Below are 20,937 nucleotides of genomic sequence, written 5' to 3' on the forward strand. Positions count from 1 at the left end.
AGAAAATTAAAAAAAAAAGTGCATTGCTTCAAGTATGTAAACAAAATGATTTCTTTAAAGGGAGAGTGAGACTCGTTCTGTCGGTGTGCGTGAGCCTGGGCCAGTGCAGTGACTCCTGAGGTTTGGCACACATTAACACGCACGCACACACACAGACATACACACACGCACACGCACACACACACACAGTCCTTCAGAGGATCATGATGACGAGGGGTAATTCTTTCTTTTTCCACTTTTTTTTTTTAAGGAGAAGTCCTTTGCTCCCGGTTTGCATTCCTTGTTGAGGAAGGAGGCTCTATGACCTGCAAAGACACACCCCTTCATCAGCGCGGTCACATGGAGGAGTTGCAGTGTCTGCCGGGAATCAGGGTGGTGCATGGAGGTTGACAACAACGACATGGAGAGGGAAGCGGGTGGAGTCACGATGGATGGAGAGGAATGTGTTGAAGATGATTGCAGCACAACATGAGAAAGAACACAAACGTGTGAGGCAATGAAACACTTAAACACACTGTGAGAGGGGTGACAGGTGTTAAAATGATGCACCAATCGGAAGACGGTGATCCTGATTGTTTTGAATGAGGATCAGAGCTTCATGGGATAAAATTAAAGTATAAAAATCTATGATTTTTGGAAAGAGAGAAGGGGCAAAGAGCAATTAGTAATTAGTTACCTTCAAGTTATGTTTTTACTAAAATACCTGCTGTATTTGAAGAATTAAGCATTTTAAAGTGCCTTTGATACATATATACCTTTAAGAGACTCAGAAATATACACATGCGTACAGTCGGTGCCTCCTGTGTCTTCAGCAAGTCTGTCCACTGAACGGGAACATTAGAGTTGCATGAAGGTTGAAATAGCATTGAAACTATGCTAAAATACGCTGACGCTGCATGTCCACAACGAGGATGAAACATCTGTTTCCATGTGCTACGATGAGCACTGAGTATAAAATGAATGGACCAGTTGTAGTAATCAATCCCACGTGTTTTGTTCTTAAAATAGCCGTTCCTGTTGCTTCAGCACTCTGAGCTACATTTGGAGTCACTGTTTTGTGTGCAGTTAAATCACAGCGTCATTAAAACTGTCTAGGATCCCGTCACACTGTGAGTAATAGCCTTATGGGTGCTGTCTTCATTTGGTTTAACATTAACATTTAAGATAATTAGGTAGCAATGAGACAGACTACAAGTAATGAAAACAACAATCACTGACGACGGCACAAATTGTGGTTTGACTCGGACAGTCGACACACAAAATGACTTCTGAGACGCACGATGGAGACAATTACAGGTAGAAAACAACACGTTTCTTTCTTCCTCTGGCTATATTGGTGTTCATCTTTTGTTAATACTCACTCTGATCCTGACGAGTCACCGTCCACCGTCCCTGCCTTGATGCTCACAGCGACTCCATTCAGCTGATCCGGCCGCCTGGTTTTAGCTGCGCCGACTCGACTCTCACTTGAGGAGGATCCCCGCGGAGACGTCGTGCCGGAGGCGTCTTCACAAAGTTCATTGTGGATGCGGTTGAGACCGTTCCGCTCCACAATAGGAGAAAGCTGCTTCTTCTTTAGGATTCCTGCCAAGGATCAAAGCAAGATGTGATGACACAGTGATAGACGGAGTAAAAAAGGGATTTATTCATGATAATTCTAGAAATGAAATTATATAATATAGTGGACTTTCTACATAATACATTTTTATAATCTGCTATATTATTACCTTTAGTATGATATACTCTACTATCACTTCTTTACGACCTATTATAGTATGACATTTTTTAATGCTTTATTTCAACATTCTATACAATGGCATTTTATTATGACACATTATTCTGTGACTTTTTACATTACATACTATACTGTGACCTTTTTTGACATCTTATACCGTGACACCGTGTTTTATGACATATTATACTGGGACTTTAATGTAACATTTTGTTCTCAGCAATATGTAAAAAAACAGATTAAGTTGTACGTAATGTCTAATCTCCTGCAGCTCTTAGTGTTGGGCTGGACTTCACCTTTGTGAGGGTGGGCATAGATGTTTGGCAAACTGGGCAGCAGCACCGTCATGGCATCCTGCATCTGGTCACCCGATAATGTCCGCATGTCGCAGCCCAGACTCGGCTCTGGATGGGCCGGAGTGTCCGGCTTCATTCTGTCTGTACACGTGAGCTCTCCGTCACTCGCTGCGGCCGTGTAATCTCCTGGCCAGAACATGTTACTCAAACTGTTGTCTGAAAAACAGAAACAAAGAATTCCTGAACTGTGGGACAAACACATGTAACTCATTTATTTTGACATATTCAATTCTGATAGTTTTATATGGGATTAACCTAAAGAGATGGTTGGGATGGGTTTACACTCCACTAGAGTGTTAATGAACATAAGTGGCGGTAAAATCATTATTCCTGGTTTCTGAATGTGCATTGATGGTCCACACAGGTTCAGTGTCATTGGCTTAAATTAGTTTGTGCCTCTCATGTTTTAGCATTACATTCTAGTCACAGTGCTAAGCATACTGGTGTAGAAGACTCTTCTAACTGTCTGGATGAAAAATATTCCATCCGTTTTACGAAAGAAAAGTTTTTTTCTCAAGTTGCTACATTATTCCCTTTCTAGGTCGCCAGAAAGGACATCTGTTCTATCTTGTTTTGAGAAACACAAGCAAAATTATACTCGTGATTTTGTATGAAAACATAAGATATTGGAAAGATATTTACTAAAATAACTAAGAATAACTTTCAAAATGTTGCTTCACGAATTGAACGAGGATGCATGTCATCCTGGCTGCCTTTGAACTTTATCTGGATTACGAAAAAGAGATGAGCACCTGTACCGTTTGGTTGTGGTCTCTTGGCCCCATTAGACGCCATGTTTTCCCAGCATTCCTCTGGGGGGAGTGGACACTCCTCGTCATCGCTGTCAGAGGAGTGCGTGGAGGCGTAGGAGCCGCTCTGGTCGTCCTCCAGAGACAGGTCGCTGTCCGAGTCGCTGTCATGATCTGCACACAGACAGAGGGGAAAGGTTTGTATAGTCGTACTGATCATTGCAGTTCAAATAATTAAGAGGTACTGAGCGAGAGTAATACCATCCAGGTGCTCTTTAGTTTCATGGAAGAGGGACGCATGGTCGTTCAGAGCGATGTGCGCCTGACTGTTACTCAACCCGTCGTCCCTGAAAACACACAAGAAGTCAGTTTACAGCTGCTCCTGTCACTGTCGAATGAATACATATGAATCTTTATTTTTCCATCGCATTTAATTACCGGAGAACAAACGGCACATAGCTCTGCTGGCTCTTGCCGCTCTGCATGGTGCCGTTCAGGGACACACTGGAGTCTCCGAAGGGAAGGTGGTACAATCTGCCGTCCATGTAGTTGGTGTTGCATTTGTAGCCCTGAAATTAGAGAAACAAAAGAAAGGTGAGCGTTTTAAGAATTAAACTATTAACTATATAGAATTAACAGAGAGTAAGCGGTTTCTGTGACCTTGTGCAGTTGAGCTGCTTATAGAAACATACACTGTTGTTTTGTTGTACTTTTTTTTATAGTTTTTGGACAACAATGGAGCTCTTTGGCACAGAGGAACAAGATCTTACAGGCTTTGGATACACGGGCAGAACCAATTCATTGTTGGTTTGTTGTCAATATGAATAACAGAATATTGACAGCCTTGTCATTTAAGGTGGAAAGAATATCTCAACACACTGCTATAGTTTCATGTTTTTGGGAACAGATGCAGAATTATAATATAAAAATCTTATCTGACAGATGCAACGAACTGAAGACGTGCTCTACATTTTAGAGAGTATTCGACTGAAAAGAGCAGTTTCTTAGAGTTTGTGACGAGGGACTCACGGAGGCCTTGGATTTGATCATATGATCCGGGCGCTTGCGGCTGCAGCAGTATTTCATGGCATTCCTTGCTTCCTTATTGAAGACAATGCGGAAGAAGAAAACAAATGGACCCTGTGGTTTGGGCGACAGAAGAGGGTAAGGAAAGCAAATACAGAAATCAACCGTTCAAAGTGTTTCAGGGGCAAATGGATGGCTCACCTGAACACAGTTGAACCCAGCAAACAGGTAGTGGAAGATGATCATGTCGCTGTTGACGGAGAGGAGCCCGAGAAAACACGTGACTGAAACCAGGAGGAGAACGCCACCTGCGGTCTTTAGGCCTGAGCTGCAGAATCACATGAGAAGGTAGTGAGGTTCTGTCGGGACGATTTCTACACGTTCATTGACTTGAGACTGAGAAACAGAGCAGCACATTGTCTGGTGAAGAGAAGTGCTGAAACACGATCACGTAGTTGCGGTGAAATGTAAAAAAAAAAAATTAAACTCTGAAGAGCCGCAAGTATTCAGTCGTCGTGTTCTGTTCTGATCAGAGTCAAAGTCCAAAACCCAAATGTATTTAGTCTACAAAGAGAAGCTGGACCCTCAGAATATGCAGCATTTTTTCCCTATTTTTGGTTGAAAAATTACTGAAAACAATTATTTGATTATGAAAATAGTTGCTGATTATTTTTCACTCGACTGACTAATCGATTAATTGACTAATCATTTCCCTCTTGTTTATCAATGTTAGCTTCTCTGTAATGACGTCCGGTCAGTCCGACAGGGACAGATTATTGAGCTAATTTTGGAACAGATCAAAGAAACGGTTTGATATGATGCCGTCATCAACATTCTTTAAATGGTTGTTGTTCCAGTTTTACTGGTTTGATTGAAAAGTTGGCAATTTCAGGCTGGGAATTTCCCTCCACTAGACATGCAGAATGACTTTGAGCACGTCAACAGTGTTAATATTTGATGAAACTGTCGGGACACTCACACACGCGGCTCTTTCTTCTCGATGCTGTGGTGTCTCTGTGTGCAGGAGGCTCTGGACGACAGGATGTACAGGAAGACGTTCATCTGTGGACGCAATGTTGAACTGCTTCACAACTTACAACATGGCAGGAGATTGTGAGAGTAAACATCAAAGTCATCTTTCTGTCAGAATATTTTCTAAACTGTTGAGTGAACAAGTGAAGAGCGTGTTTAGTTCAATAACATCTCTAGTGACGCTCTGATGAGATCAGCACGTCGGAGCGTGTTTATAAAAGTCCCCTTTAAACAACAGTCTGGATCTCAGGGATCTGCAGGGACTTACCGACACCACCATGGCGATGGGGCCAGCAAAGCTCCAGATGAGAGTGTCGTACATAGACAGCCAACAGAAGTCTGGGTTCCCGTAGCCTTCAGGGTCCAGTCCCACCGCCAGACCTGAAGACACACCCAGGAAGACAGACGGTAGCGTCAGACAACAGCTGCTGAGGCACATTTACAGTATTATCAGTATGTTTGTGAGTAAACATTCTTCTGTCCCAAGGAAGTTATTCATCTGAAGTAGTCGGCAGTCAGCCCTAATTTGCATATCTCTCTATAAGTGAGTGTGTTAGATAATGATCGATCTGTATGTATCTGTGTGATCGATGCCACCAGATGAAGTCAGCTCACTGGTGAAAAAGCAACAACAAACTATGTCGTCAGAAAATGAAGCCCTGCTATGAGGGTTCAGACCTGTGATGAAGGCCGGCACTCCCCAGCCAATCAGGTAGTAGAATCTCATGGGTCCATAGTTGATGTCTCGCACTTCGCTGATCATGCGGTAGACGTGCAGACCCTCCAGGAAGAGCCAGGAGAAAGTGCAGAGGTAGAAGAAGTGCAACAGGATGGCGATGACTGTGCATACGAACTGCACAGACACAAATAGGGAGAAACAGAGAGGGGTGATGAAAACATGAAGAGATGAAAGGAAACATTACAAATTAAGTCAGTTACATGGAAAACAGAATTGATTACCGGGTTGTCTGCCTGGTTGATGCCCAGGATGAAGATGAGCTCGGAGAGGAAGAGAGCAACACCTCCATTGTTGATGATACTCGTCTTGTTGCACTGCATGGCTCTCAGACAGAGGAGGAAGATCGTGGTGAGGAAGAGGAAGCTCATCGTCACTCCCACTGTACTCCACGTCAGGATTTTGATCGGCAGAATCTCTCCGTTCTGATGCAAACATCAATATTGGAAGAGCGACGTTTGAGTCAGAGAACAGAATAATGATGTTTGTGGTTTTAGTGAAGTCAGACGTTTTGGGGTCACTCACCTCTCTCCTGGAGATGTCCATGAGGACAGCAAAGCTGGTCATGTGATAACACTGACAGCTGATGTGGGTGCTGTTTCTGAAAACCACCTCACAGCCCTTCGCCGACCAGCCGCCATTCCCGGCCCTGACATAAAACACAAAGACCAGAGGAAAATGTGAGAATGCAACAACTTAATGCTTCATCATTAATTCTGAGTGTGGTGTTGTTCTCACAGTATGTTGTGGTTCCAGAAGACACAGATGGGTTTAGAGCGCTCCTCAGTGGTGACCAGGCGGAACTGCACAGTGATGGGTTTGTCCAGCGCGTGCTGCAGCAGCTCGTCGTTGTCGTGGACGGTGATACTGACCACCGGCGTGTTGATGACTGGACGTTTTGGCACCCTGAAGACAATGAAAAACATGTGTTATAAGTGTATTAAGTGTTGGGGACTATTTCCAGCAGTGGATTAATACATATTTGATCAGCTATTTACAGCAGCAGGAATGTGCATGTGAGACAAAAAAAGGACCAACGTGCCCATGTTGATGTTAACAAAGGAACGTGTCACCCAACGCAACAGTGTGGCTCGATGATGTGTTTGTAATAGTTTTCGGATGACATAGAGGTCTATGACACGGAGGAATAACCTATGATACCTTTCTCCATACACAAACCATTCTGGGTTATTTTGGATAAAGGTTTTCTTTTAAGTCTAAGATATTAATTGAAACTTCTACAAACCAAACTCGATGGATAAATGTTTTGGATTCAATGTAATTAAAGTGCAGTTTTTTAAGACAATAAATAAAAGACTCTCCATCTGGACATTATCAAGTAAAAAGCTTTCAGCCTGATTTTCGAGTCACGGTGCTTCATAAATCGTTCTTACCGCAGACTTCTCTTATCGGGATCATAGTTCTCTGGTAACAGCGAGGCCAGGCTGTGGAAGATGATCACACTGGCGATGGCGTCCGGCTGGCTGTCATCGGGGTGGCGTTTCTTCCTGTTGGCTGAGCGGTTCTTCGGGGAGGACTCTGGGAAGACATCCAGGTGTCTGTGGCCCTTGGTGTCCACCGGTAGTTGGAAGACAGAATCGGGCAGCGTGACGGCCGTCTCAAGGTCTGCAGGACGAGGACCCCGAAGGGACTCGTACCGCGGGAGTTTGGCACCAGCAAAATTCATCTTTTTCAGACGATCCACAGAGATGACTGCGGAGAAAAAAAACACATGCAGAGAGCTCTGCTGCTGAAAACGGTCGCCTCCTTTAACCAGAGACTTGGAGCCCTCAAATCTTAGACAATGAGTTAAAAAAATATGAGACTCAGACCAAACGTTTAATTAATTGAGAAATAATGAAAATAATCGTTAGAATCATTAGTTGCAGCCTACAGAGCAACTTTAAATATTTGTGCCTTCAGGATTGTTCCTCAATGTTGGAAGAGTAGACAAAGCCTGATTCGCTGAACGGTTAAAATCAATACCAGAAATTTCCCCTTTTGAATCTGTGATTCGGACTAACAATTAACAAGGAAACCTCCTTTTTTAATTTATGTTAAAAAGGAAACGTAATGAGATAATAATATTCTTACTATTTTGAATGTGAAAATGTGCTGCCCATTCTTATTGTATTCATGTTGTATCGTATTTGATTTGTTTTACTTATTTTATTTTGTTTCATGAGCCCACGTTTGTTCTGCTTTCTGTTCTTTAATGACGTTAATGATGTCCTAGTAAAAAACATTTTACAAACTTTCAAAACAGGATATGTACATATTAAAATTGTTGAGTATGGATTGCCAGAAGAGAATCTCTATAGCCGTAAAGTGTTACCAGCATGTCACATGTGGTGCTCCCAGGTAAAACGCTCACCTATGTGTGGTGTGACGATGGTGAAGGGGCTGAGGTAGGTCTTCCTCATGTTCTGTGCCAGTGTGTTTGCGTATTCCTCGTAGTGGCGCAGCAGCGCCGCTGTGCCGCCCTCCGAGTGCTGGATCAGCTCCCAGTGTGTCCGTGTGTCTGGAGACAGGATGGCGCTGCCCACACGGACCAGATTCTGTCAGAAAACAGCGAGAGTTCAGTGGAGAGTGAAATGAAGTGTGATGTATTCCCTGCAGATACGGCACGAAAGGCTGTGAAGTCTGGCTTGCTGTTCATAAACCAATTTAGTTTACTGCTAAAACTGCGACAATCTATTGTTCTTCTTTAGTTCCATGCTGTGTTAAGAAGTTCACAGGGGAGGCATACACTATATGGTTGTTTACCTCAGTGAAGTGGACGTCCTGTGTAGCTGTGAGGTTGAAGCCCTGCTGGTTGCTCTCGTGCTGCAGCAGACTCTGTGTGAGCCGATAAGCCACCTTCACGTCGCTGCCGTAGTACTTCTCTGTGTGCAAGGTGGCGTTGGCCAACATGGCTGCCGTCTGCTGAACGCGTCCAGAGTCCAGGAGCGATGTGTTACGGGAAAACCTTTCAGACTGGAGGAAGGAAAGGACAACCATTCAGTAACTGATTGATGCTTCATTAGTCAAATGTATTTTTAACCAGACAGATGACTGTTTAAAAAGGTTAAAGCCATTAGTCTTGTTTAAATCATCTTCTGCCTCCAACGTCCTTACAAATGAGGATGGTATTTTGGGAATTGCGCGGTTGATTTTAAAACTGACTGAGGGAGAAGCTACACACCAGGGCTTTCAGCTTGCTGAAGGTAACAGAGGTGCAGTTGAAGAGATTGGGAGGCAGCCAGCCCTTGTGCTCATCACAGTGGCGGATCGCTGTGCCTGAAAAGAGGGAGAGAAAGTTATCACATGACAGTTGAGGAATAGACTGCAGCTGAGAGAGGGCTTGTTTAATATACTGCCATTATTATATGGTAATTTGATGAGCTGCCTAAAAAAACATCTTACCGAGAGTTCCCTTTGGACAGTGAACTGCTGCAGGGAGACCAAACTTAGTCCTGGGCCACCAGATCCCAGCCTCGATGGCCTGAGGGCAGCTGTCATAGATTACTGAGTGAGGCGGAGCAGGAAGGAGAGCGATGATGAGGATAAAAATGGAAACGTATTTAATATATGTGTAGCTATAATGAAGCAGGGATTATGAATCAAGCATTATAGTAATTTGACAGTAATCTGATTTATTCTGACCTTCACAGCCGTTAGGAGAAACCTCAGCGAAGGGGTTATCACAGCGGTCACACTGGCGTCCGATGACGCCGGGTTTACACTGACACTGGCCGCTCTCTCGGTCACACGCTCTGGAAAAAGAGCCGACTGGGTAGCAGTCGCACAGCAGGCAGGTGTCACCGCCTTCAGGACGGTAGTGGTTGTCCTGGGAATGGGATTGGAGAGAGGAAGTTGCTGATTAAGAATTAATTGTGCCATCGCTTACAGACTGGCTTACCTTGATGGTCTAGAAATACTTTTTCATCGCTAAATCTTATAGTAGTGGATTCATTATTTCTAAATTGTACAAAATCAACTTTGAATGAATACAAAGAAATTAAAAAAGGAAGAAAACGATAATGCTGAAGAAGGGATCAACCTAATGAACAATGTTACCTTAATGGAGAGAATTCAATTATAACATTTTCTGAAGATCTAATTTATTGTGTACTGGAAACACAGAATACTTTGACAATTATTGTGCAGGACCCAGAGTTATTAGCTCTTTGAACGGATTTTTTACACAGATCTAAAGCTTTAAAACTTTTTCCATATTCATACATTTTATTTTCATTTGTATGACTTTCATGTCATATTTGTTTTTTCAGCCCAACATATTATTAAACAGCTCCTTTGTTTGCACAAGTTAGTCTGTTTCCTGTCTGTTTTTACTTGTTTTTATTTGCCCAGAATGAAATTGCCTTTGTGGATTAATAAAGTTGTGTTGAATTGAATTGAATTCATCACAGAGCGATGAATCAAAGCTGCAGGTCGGCACACGCTCACCTTGCACCGACACTCTCCGCTCGTCTTGTTGCAGTCAGAGTCGAAGCCCTTGTCTGTCTGACAGTTACAGGGGCCGCAGGTCTTGTGACCCCACCAGCCTCGGGGACACGGCAAATCCGTCCTGTAGACATAATACATTATCAATTTACCTGCAGAGTAACAAAACGACACAACACAGGAAGAGCTACGATCGACACACAAAAACACAACACAGTTTTACACAAACGTGGAAAACATTTACTTTTTCTCGCAGTAATGGCCAAAGTAGTTGCTGGGACAGTCACAGGTGTAGCCACGAGAGGAGCTCGTCTTCCTGGTGCACGTTGACTGGTGCTCACAGGGGTTTAATGAGCATACATCAGTGCAGTTGGTGCCATAGTAGCCTGTGAGACAAAGGTGAAAAGAAAAATAAGCTGCTGTGCTCTCACAACATGGTGAACCGTGTTAGGTAGCGATAAGAAGAAAGGATTATGTAATACAGGATAACTGTAACACTATCCTTTGTGTTGGTTTATCATATTTTTAATAGAATACTATGCATTTTAATGAGCGATTAGAAACATCATTTTATGTAGGTTGATTTTTAGGTACCCTTCCAGCCCTGCAAAAATGTTACGATGATGGTTTTTCGGTTTGTGAACAGTAAGCAGACTGACCGGCGAGGCAGGTGCAGGAGTAGCTGTCCCAGTCGTCGCTGCAGTAGCTGCTGACAGGACAGGGGCTGGAGCTGCACGGGTCGGGCACGCTGCAGCCCGGCTCCACGTTCACCTTCCTCGCATGAGACAGACTCAGAGCCCCGCCCACACGCAGACCCTGCAGGCAAACAAAACAAACAAAGAAATGTACGTATCTACGGCAACACAACGCGGTTATGCGTTTGTGAGAAACACTTGGATGATCAGAGTAAGTGAAAGGAATGTTCTGGAAACACAGAGGTTGCTGTTTTGGGTATTAGTATGTCTATCTGCACTCCATCATAAGCTCAAGAAGTTAAAACCTTTTTTTAAACACTGGCAAGTAAAGAAGGGATAACAGTAGCTTGAATCTGGTAGAAAAGTGATTTAAATGAGTGTTTTTCATTGACAGGTTTCAACAGATTTGTAATGACCATGTTTCAACAAATAGTTTGAAATATATTACATTTATATGTAATCTACACAGCTGAAAATATATATATTGACAAAATCTAAATGCCTTTTGATCTGCAAAACACTACACCATTACTTTACAGATGCACAAATGCTGATATAAGTGGTTTCTAGAGAGGGGACGGACCTGTATACAGCCACGGAAGCCATGCTGAATTTTCCCATCAGGCCTTGCCAAACCACCAACGCTCACGGTCTTCAGCTTGGAGTCTTGAAGCTTCCCGTCCACCTCCATACTCGCCTGAAAAGGTGCATGACAGACTTTATGGCTGCCAAATTACAGTAATTATATTCATGGTGATTTACAACAACTAGGATACATCAACTCACCAGGTAGAGCCCCTGATCTAAAGACAACACTGCTTTGTGGTGACTCGCTACTCCCCCCAGACTGCTGATATCCAGCTGCAAATGATGCCAGTCTCCATCGTTCACCAGCACCTCCTCCACACGGGAGAGAGTTGAGTCTTCCCGTCTGTGCAGCCCCATCAACACGCTTCCCCCGCGCAGCTACAAAGGCCGGGAGAGAGCCGGGAAACAGCAGGAGGGAGATTGAACCCATGTTTAATAACAGAGGACAAAAAAAACAACACCAAGAGTCATCAATGCGTCACATGATGCACAGGAACAGAGAGCTCTGACTGTCAAAGTTCAAACCTTGAATCGCTGGAAATAGATTATCGTGCAGTTATGCAACATCAAAGAGGCGCCGGTCTAGAAAAGCTCAAAAGTAGTCCAACACAGACGCTACAATGAGAGTTTGATCATTTGGATTTCTGATATTCAGTGACGTGCTGCAACTTCGATGGCCAACAGGTGGAGCCTCAATCCTAAAATGTTTGATCTTCAGGTGAAGACTGCCTTCAAGCTCACACTAGACCTCAAACCCATAGAATACTATTTCTTTACGGTGTGTTGAAGAATTAAAGTTATTGCTCTTTGCTGATCAGATTAAGTGACCATCAAGAGGAAATAACATAGAAATTCTTCAAAATGTGACTTTTCTTCTCATTAAAGTTTCTCCTTGAGGATAAATTGACACTGCAACATTTCGGTGAGTGTAAAACTGTCTTTGGAGAGAAATAATGTACTGAGGAGACCAGAATGTAGCCGGGAGGTGTTTTAGTGTGTATCCATGCGCAGTGAGAAAAAGAGAAACTATATGACGCTCTCACCTGCAATGTGAGGTTGTGCTGCTGGCCGGCGGAGATGTGCAGCAGTGTCGCGTTGGCCTGACGTGTGCGGAACATGAGCTCTACATGCCAGGGGACGGAGGACGCTGCCGCCGCCATGTTGTTCCACTGCAACAGACTGTTACCCAGGAAACGCTGCGGGCTGGCCATAACTACAGATAAGGAGACAGTAGGACATTGGAAGAAGTGATGAAGATAAATGAGGAGAGAGAGAGTTTCGCAGTGAGTCATTACTGTCAACAAGCAAGTCCAGCATGTTCTCTGATCACTTCCAAGTTATCACAGATAAAAAAAAACAAAAACCTTCACTCTCTCTCTGTTTACCACTGTTTTACTTCGGCAATCTGTCAGCTTCTTGTGGATGTCTGAAATCAAATCAGGTGTTCCCAGAAAGCTCAGCTCATTGGCTTCACAAGCAAATATCTGCGCTGTTAATTCAGAGGGATAAGATACAAGGACATTTTGAATAACATTGGGTCTGGAGTCCCCCTCCAGTTGAAAATGTGTTTTTCTTCTTGTTCGTTGAATGTGATGTTTGAGCTTCACTGTGCAGAATGATGTATGTACAGAGTTTGACACTAGAAGGCTGTTTTCACGTTCATCTGCAGAATGGGGAAAGTTTCTCTGTCCTCGACTGAAATCTGAGTTGAAGACGTGGAAATATCAGCAGTATTTATGACAATCTATCACAACTACTCTCAAGACTGAACTTTCCAGAATTTAAACGTTTGAAACAGAACATATTTGCATATTCATAGATTCTGTATTTTTCAATGAGGCAGATAAAGTGGATGTTATTTTAAGACTTTTCAAACGAGAGAATTGAACTTTTTTGTTGTGTCTAATGGGGATCTGTAACCCTAATGATTACTCTAAATCTTTTAGTGTAGCAGTTAAATTTGAATATCAAATCATTTAAAATGTAGTGTTATTGGTGTTGTTTGTGAATCAGAAGGAAGTTCTGGTGTTTGTGCACTCATGCATTGACTGAGAAGCTTTCCGGCTCTTTCAAACGTGAAAAGAAAGTGACAGGAAAGGACACTCTGCCTACTGTGAAACGTTTTCCCTCTCATTACGCTGTCTGTGTACAAAGCTAAGAAAAGCACCTGATCGAAATAATCGATTAGTGATGGCAAATACACCTGATGCACTGTGGCTGTCATCGTTGGCTGGAGGGAGGAGTGAAATGCAAAGAGAGAAACTGCAGTGCAACTTCAGTCAAAAGGTTCACATTTACACAAAACGATACAAACACAAGTTGGAAATTAATCAACAAACAGTGCCAGATTAATTGTACTGTAAAAGTTAATGCTGGAGTTTAACCACACCTCCTGTATAAGTGTGGCCACAAGACGCCAACAGATCAGTATCTATGGTGGTGCATTTAACAGACACACACACACACACACACACACACACACACACACACACACACACACACACACACACACACACCATGTTAGAGATTATTCTCAATACCAATTTTATCGACCAAATGACAAAAAATTATGAAAAATCCCGATCACAATTTCACAAAGCTGAAGGTGACGGATTCATAATTGCTTGTTTTGTAACTGTCTAAAACCCCCAAAATGTTGAGTTAACTATCAAGTAAGAGAAAAGAAAAGCAGGAAATCTTCACATTTGAGAATCAGGATCCATTACCTTCAACAACGATCATTTAAGCTTTATACCCACTCACATACACATGCAAACAACTGCATTTTACAAAGGCACCTCTGGTGTTGATGATTGCTCCGAGTTGTTGGTGATTATAATGTACTCAAGTTATCAAAGCTCATTAAATGTCCTTCGGTAACATGTGATCACACTGCATTATGTCCCACTTCTACTCTCCCATCCCCATCTTTTCCTCAGACTCGTGCACTCTATGAAACACACTTGCCCTTATCTGAATATCCATCTCTGCTTCCTTTTCTATCGGATCAACATTAAAAAAAAGATCACTGACATAAATCTTTTTTTTACTCATTCTACTTCAAGCTAAAAACAAGAGGTGTTGTGTAGTCCTTTAAAGGGCTCATTATTCTTCCTCTGTCTCTTCTCAAACTCCTGTAAACCATAAATCAGCCCAGATAACAGCTGCAGTGGATCAGGTGGAACAGAAGCAGACACTGGAGAACACCGGGACAGAAACATAAGTCATGTACCGTTTGTCTTCAAAAGCCAAAAAGCAATTGGACTTTAACGGTTCAACATCATCTGAACAAGAGAAAACTCAAACTCAAACAGCTTGATTCTCACAAATGATACTGATTCTGTCATAAATCAGGCATTAAAAGTAATGTAGTGTAATCAACAGTGATTTTATGGCTGTGCACATCTGAAATGAAGTCAGGTGTTCCCAAAAAACGGTGGCTGATTTAACAAACACACCGTCGCACTTGTTATTGTTAAATGCAAATGCAGCCATTTCTGCATAAAAGAGTCTCTGTTACTGTTTCCACTCTGCTTTTTCTTTTTTCCTTGACCTGATGGATGACAGCTTCAGCTTCATATTCGATGACAAATTGAGTCTTGCGTCGATAAGACAAAGGACGAGCTCGGATCAAAATGGCAGACACGTCTAAACGCCGCTTTTCTACTTGACTCACCTCTTTCACAGTTTTGTCCACCAAATCCGAGCGGGCAGTCACAACTGAAGGAGCCCCACAGGTTCACACAGGTTCCTCCGTTCCGACACGGGTCATTGTTGCAGAAGTGTCTCTTGGCGGAGCATCCTAGGTAGGGCGAAAAACAAGAGGTTTATTTACCCGTTTGATCAGTCCAACCTCATTATTTCATCAAAGAGTCAGAGGGTAATAAACTATTCATAGCAGGTACAATGATCATTTCTCTCTGACTGTACTTCCCTGCGGTGCTCGTTATAGTCATTGTTATTTTCTTTGTAAAACAGTCACAGGTTCAAGAGATGAAGCAAAGGATAGTCTTTTGGTGCCAAACAGCAGGTCAAAGCATACCTGGAAGAGTGCCGTTGTTAGCGATGAAGCTGGCCATGTCTATGTGATGGTTGTCAATACGCAGGTTCTTCATGCAGCCCACGAACTGCCGGTTGCGAACAGGAAAGTCCTCTGGGAGTTTGGGAATCCCTCCGAGGAGCAGGGGGCCGGTCAGGTCCAGTGATCTGAAAACATAGAACCCGTGAACATCTACGCATCCGGGGGTTTTTGCTCTGCCTTTACATCATCAACACATATGAAAGATTAATCACAGAGGTTTTTGTTGTGTTATTTTTCCCCCTGGAGATATAAAAACAGAAAAAGGATAAACATCCCAATGAAGGAAAAAAAGCAAAGCTTAGTTAACACCCTGGAGATGTGGAACTTCATCTCAAAACAAGTTTACTCTCTCTCTTAATGAGCAAACCGCAAAAACAGTAATCAGTTAAATTACTGAAGCCAACACAGAGGCAGTGAGGGAAGGTGAGAGGTAAAGAGTAAAAGGTTTTTATGAAATTCGACAGAACTGATAATCCTGCTGATGTAATTCCTGCGGACTCACTTTTTGGATCCCGATTGTCTGCCCTGAGCAGAGCAGGTGTAGTTTCCGATCATATGACCGAACCGGAAGGCCACGGAGGCGTCACAGTTGTCCACCGTCACAACAACGACCTTCTGGTCCGAGGGGCCCTGCGGCAGGCCGGCCTGGTTTAAGATCGGCTGTGGAGTGAGAGACAAACTCGTGAATATCAAGATAAATTATGGAGCACCTTCCTGATATTTCTGGGGAGGCTTTGGTCAAAACAATGAGGATTACGAATACATAATGCCTGGATGCCTCGCCTGTGTTATGCACACTGAAGTCTTTGTGTACGCTTGAGAACTTTCTAATGCTGGTTATGTTTTTTCTTTCTATCCAACTGAGGATTTAACCAAGCATCACAGGTTTATGTTAACACATCACTATACACAGCCCGGAACTCTTGATTTAGATTTCACAGGTTTGTCAGCGTAAAGATCAACAAAAACCTGGAAAACAAATTCTGTGCTGCTATTTTTAAGACGCTGAAGTATTTTGATAACCAAGCATTTATAAATAGGACTCAGAAATAGGTTGTTGTGAAAATATCTCATTATTCTGCTGCATTTAACACAAGATTAATCCATGAAGCAGTGCAAAAACTTCTTGGGAATCTCAGCCAGTGCTAAGCTTTATGAGCCTGATTAAAAACTGGAGCTATGAAACTGGGATAAACCAAATAAATGGTCTCGGTTCAATCCCGGTTCAGCTTTAGCTTGCTGTTGTTGAATATTTTTAATAATTCATATCATAACAGCTAGAGCAAAAAGGCAGCGGCTGGCAAGCGCGCACACACACACACACACACACACACACACACACACACACACACAGGAGATGAGCTCGCTCTCTGCAGGACATCGTCCCTGTCGACAAAGGATCGTCTTCATTGTCTGAGAAATCAATGTGGGAAGCAACAAAAGGAGGAGGGGTCTGCGGGGGAGAGAATGATGATCCTGTCAATAAAAGGTCCCGACCTCTTTTCAAAAGGCCAGTTTCTCTGAGGTCACGTAGAGCTCATGTTAACCCTGAGCGTAGGTTCAAGCTGGTTTCGCGAGCAGCGACCGCTCCCCGCTCACAGCCGGCCGACTGGGCTGCCTGCAGGCGAGGACGGCCGCTGAGCTGTCAGCTGGTCAGACAGGATTTAGCAAGAATTAGCTCGTCTCATGTGCAGAGATGATATGAAGAGTTGGCTCATTGCTAATGCCTTGAAAACACATCAAGTGTTTTTTTTTTGCCTGGCAGTTTAGTTCTACACAAAGCCACTGTCTGCAGGAGCATCAGGAACTATAATTTCACTGATAGCTCGTCTGATCCCTTCATTTAAAAGCTCATTAAAAACAACACCAGCTGAAGATATACTGTAGATTTCATTGGCTGGTGAAACAACTTTGGCAGGTGAATTTTAAGACAAAACACATCAAGCAGGACAAATATAATTTTCACCCGCGGTACTTCTGCATTGTAATTTCTCTCACATGATTTTCTCGTTGAGTAGATTAGATTAAATCTCTGTGAGCCTCTAATAATATGACTGTAACTGAGAGGCTGCAGTCGGTTACATTCCTGCACTCACTTTGTGTCTTGTGATCACAGTGTGATGAGTGTTACTGATGTGAATGAGATGAGACCAATAACATCCCTAAACCACCATCTGACTTTATCATTCTAGTTGAAACACAAATGTCAGTTCATTGTGCTGCGGTTGTATTTACTCTGAAATATGTGCGACGTAGAAAAGAGGGATAGAATAGAACTTTATCGTCCACAAGACCACAAAAAACTTGTAATATAAAGGAAAAATACAGCAACAAAACACCATCAAAGCACAAAACAAACTAGTAAAGAGTCAGCAGCTAGCGGCCCCCAGGATGTACAGAGGTGCTTTGAGCTAAATGCTAATGTCAGCATGCTAACATGCCAATGTTTTGCAGGTATAATGTTTATTGTGTACATCATCTTAGTTTAGCGTGTTAGCATGCTAACATTTTACAATTAGCACTAAACACAAAGTAGAGCTTTGTCTGACGGCCATTCGTTTTGCTTCATAAACCAAAGTAGGAAACTTAAAAGATTAACAAAGTTATGATAATGAGGTAATGTATGTACAAAATGTCATGGTAATCCATCGAATAGTTGTCAAGACATTTTAGACAAATCAAAAAGAGAGATGAAAGGTGAGGGGATCATCAAAGTCAGTAGGATTCATCCTCTGAGGACCATGAATGTCAGGATTTATTCAATCTAGTCAATCCATCTAATATTTGTTGAAATACAGAAATGAGTCACAGTGAGTTCTGCTGAGTCACAGAAGAAGATACGTATTTTCAGAGACGCTCTATTGGCAGCGAGTTGTACAAAGATATCAAAACATTTAGCACGTTTTCTAGTACAACAGGCCCTGTTGTCAAGCAATGTTCCCACAGGAAGTCTTATTATTTTCTTGACTGTGAAACATTAACTCACAGCTCAGCACTGAAATGTTAAGTAGACGGAAACAGAAACTGAATGTGGCTTTCACTTTTCACTCGATAGTCCTCGAGGCCAATTTGTTACAAATTTGTTGATGATGAAACAAGCAAACATGCGGTGTGAATTGACAAAGGTGAAATCACCCGACATGCTCTTTTCCACGGTTTCCCTTCGCTGTGAAAGCCCTGAAACAGGCAGCGCTCCAGATTGGACGCTCCTTTCACTGACCTCTGCTGTCATCAGTCACGGCTGTTGACTCTCCCATAATGACTGTCTGTCAGGACGTCTTTCTGCTGCACAAAACCTCGTCCTGTCAGCACTGATTGGAGTGCACATATTTGCTCAAGACCACATTAAACACTGCTCTCACTCGCCGCTGCAGGGGATTATGGGAATATGAGTTCCCTGTCACAGAGGGGGACAGGGGTTGCGCTGGAGGAGCATGGCAGCAAGCAACACAAATATGGGATCTAAGATTGACTAGAAAAACCATAGCAACAGGAGGGGTTGGCCCTGAAGCGCGGCGTCCCCGTTCAAAGCCCGAGTCAATACTTCTCTCGGCTTTTCTTTACCCTCCTTTCGCTCTTCTTCTGCTCCGCTTTTCTGTCCTCGCTGGAGAACAGAGAGAGAGGGGCACCTTCCCCGGGGCCGCATCATTCACTGCCCATGGTCCCAAAGGAAGCAGAGCCAAACACAAAGGCAGCGGTCATTGCCATTCTCCACAGTCCCCCACCATCCTGAAAGCCACATTTCAATCTAAAATGCACCCCCCTCCCCACCTCATCCTGCCCCACCCCCCCGTGGACAGGGACGGGTCAGAGTGGACCACTGTGGGATATCTTCAGAGGGAGGAGCCACGTTTCTACCTCAGCGACTCACAGGATGAGGGACATTAGAGGAGGATGGGGAGGATTAGTTCAGCTAGAGCTAGGGGCTGGACCCCAGACACTACTGGGATGTTTAGTACTAAAAGATATGTATTCAATGTAATGAGCACACTAGTTACATTTTATGGTACAGGTACAAACCTATACAATCTAATATGATATTATGAAATATATATATAATGCACAATTAATTATTAAATGCAGGATATATCGTGAATTCTTGTTGCTCACCATTAAGAAATGATACAGCTACTACGAGTTTGTGTGATTATTTAATGCTTAATGGATGAATTAATGAAAGTTAACTTCATACATTTATATGTTACCAAATCAGCCTCAGAGCAGAACCAGCACCTCTTCTCACGCAGAAATGAAGCTGTGTTTATCAACCTGGCAGTCCGATGCAAACATCTATCTGTTGCACTTGTACTGTACGTGCAAATGTCTCATTAAAAGTAAAATGTCTTCTTCAAACATGCAGCACGGTTACAGAAGTAAAACTACCAGCTCAGGAAAACAACAAGAAACAGTTTTGTATCAAAGTGATTAATGAGACTATAATGTCTTCTTGGCAGAGAAACAATTAGTTTTCATCCAAAAGTTGACAAGATTCCCCCCCTTCATCACTTCTTCTGGCTAAAATCTGACACGGCCGTGTTATCATAGACACTGAATAGAAAATGTGAGCAGCGGGGGTGTTGCCTGGCAACATCTTTATGATGCAAAGTGACTTCCTCAATAGACTAAAATGTGACATCCTGTGTGTTGGTCCTGGGTGGTAAAGTACTGAGAGAGCAGAGACAACGGCTCCACACATTCCTCCACAGATTGAGTTGTTGGGATGTTCTTACAGAGAAATGTATCAGTCAAAGCATATTTAGTCCAAACTGACCACGTCTGGAAAAACTTTGACTTCCCACTCACTGGTGTTCATTCATTCACCCCCCCCTCCCCCTCCTCTTGTCTCTCCCTCCGTCAGTGTCTAGTTGGCTCCCTCCAGATCATCAGCAGTGGTTCTTTAGTCTGACAGAGCAGCACTAAAGAAGCAGTACACCGAACTTGCATCCACGACAGTTCGTCCTCTATGGATGTGCTAAAGACAAAGCTTTTTATTGAGAAAGCATGTCACCCCGGCTTTTTACTGCAATAAAACTAAACGGTCTGTCTTCTGTAGCAGATCAAACCTGTGACCTGATTTCACTCTGAATATTTTCGGTAACTATGTCTGGTACTTTACTGCCACACCTGATGAGGGGCACAGCAGCAGACCGATCTAACCAGAGGTTTGTCAGCTATTGTGAAACAATTGAAAAACCTAATCAGAATAGAGTGAGTTTTTACCATGACCACTCTTGAATGGTTTTGGGAAACACACTGGCTTTCTTGTAGAGAGCTAGATGAGAAGACTGATGCCACTCCTGTGTCTGTACGGCAAATATGAAGCTTCAACCTGCAGTCTGGTTAGCTTAGCTTAGCATAAAGCTAGCTTAGCTCCGTCCAAAAGCAACATAATTGGCACATAGCCCAAGGGAAACCACAACGTGTTATTTTTCCATTTACAGTTTTTCTCAGCTTAAATAAAAGGGATATAACGTGTAATTAGTGAGTTTTACTGGT

The 20,937-nt window shown here is 43.0% G+C and overlaps 1 protein-coding gene across 1 annotated transcript in view; it reads right to left on the minus strand.

Annotated features, from left to right (window-relative positions):
* Positions 1 to 596: 596 nt before the first annotated feature.
* celsr2 (cadherin, EGF LAG seven-pass G-type receptor 2) overlaps positions 597 to 20,937 on the minus strand; it is a 56,286-nt gene continuing 35,945 nt past the window's right edge. Inside the window, exons 6-34 of the mRNA XM_076110702.1 lie at positions 15,944 to 16,101; positions 15,403 to 15,566; positions 15,037 to 15,162; positions 12,404 to 12,573; positions 11,559 to 11,738; positions 11,356 to 11,469; positions 10,737 to 10,893; positions 10,322 to 10,463; positions 10,081 to 10,201; positions 9,277 to 9,460; positions 9,037 to 9,138; positions 8,816 to 8,910; positions 8,398 to 8,607; positions 8,006 to 8,189; positions 7,026 to 7,344; positions 6,370 to 6,537; positions 6,157 to 6,280; positions 5,856 to 6,056; positions 5,574 to 5,748; positions 5,164 to 5,276; positions 4,843 to 4,925; positions 4,065 to 4,191; positions 3,867 to 3,977; positions 3,276 to 3,406; positions 3,099 to 3,184; positions 2,847 to 3,011; positions 2,029 to 2,244; positions 1,362 to 1,584; positions 597 to 624 (exon numbers count right to left, since the gene is read on the minus strand). Coding sequence (XP_075966817.1) covers positions 597 to 624; positions 1,362 to 1,584; positions 2,029 to 2,244; positions 2,847 to 3,011; positions 3,099 to 3,184; positions 3,276 to 3,406; positions 3,867 to 3,977; positions 4,065 to 4,191; positions 4,843 to 4,925; positions 5,164 to 5,276; positions 5,574 to 5,748; positions 5,856 to 6,056; positions 6,157 to 6,280; positions 6,370 to 6,537; positions 7,026 to 7,344; positions 8,006 to 8,189; positions 8,398 to 8,607; positions 8,816 to 8,910; positions 9,037 to 9,138; positions 9,277 to 9,460; positions 10,081 to 10,201; positions 10,322 to 10,463; positions 10,737 to 10,893; positions 11,356 to 11,469; positions 11,559 to 11,738; positions 12,404 to 12,573; positions 15,037 to 15,162; positions 15,403 to 15,566; positions 15,944 to 16,101 — 4,377 coding nt within the window. The remainder of the gene's footprint in view (positions 625 to 1,361; positions 1,585 to 2,028; positions 2,245 to 2,846; positions 3,012 to 3,098; positions 3,185 to 3,275; positions 3,407 to 3,866; positions 3,978 to 4,064; positions 4,192 to 4,842; positions 4,926 to 5,163; positions 5,277 to 5,573; positions 5,749 to 5,855; positions 6,057 to 6,156; positions 6,281 to 6,369; positions 6,538 to 7,025; positions 7,345 to 8,005; positions 8,190 to 8,397; positions 8,608 to 8,815; positions 8,911 to 9,036; positions 9,139 to 9,276; positions 9,461 to 10,080; positions 10,202 to 10,321; positions 10,464 to 10,736; positions 10,894 to 11,355; positions 11,470 to 11,558; positions 11,739 to 12,403; positions 12,574 to 15,036; positions 15,163 to 15,402; positions 15,567 to 15,943; positions 16,102 to 20,937) is intronic.

This window comes from Anarhichas minor, unplaced genomic scaffold, assembly GCF_050575085.1.
Source record: "Anarhichas minor isolate MPS153535 unplaced genomic scaffold, ASM5057508v1 ptg000043l, whole genome shotgun sequence".
Taxonomy (NCBI): domain Eukaryota; kingdom Metazoa; phylum Chordata; class Actinopteri; order Perciformes; family Anarhichadidae; genus Anarhichas; species Anarhichas minor.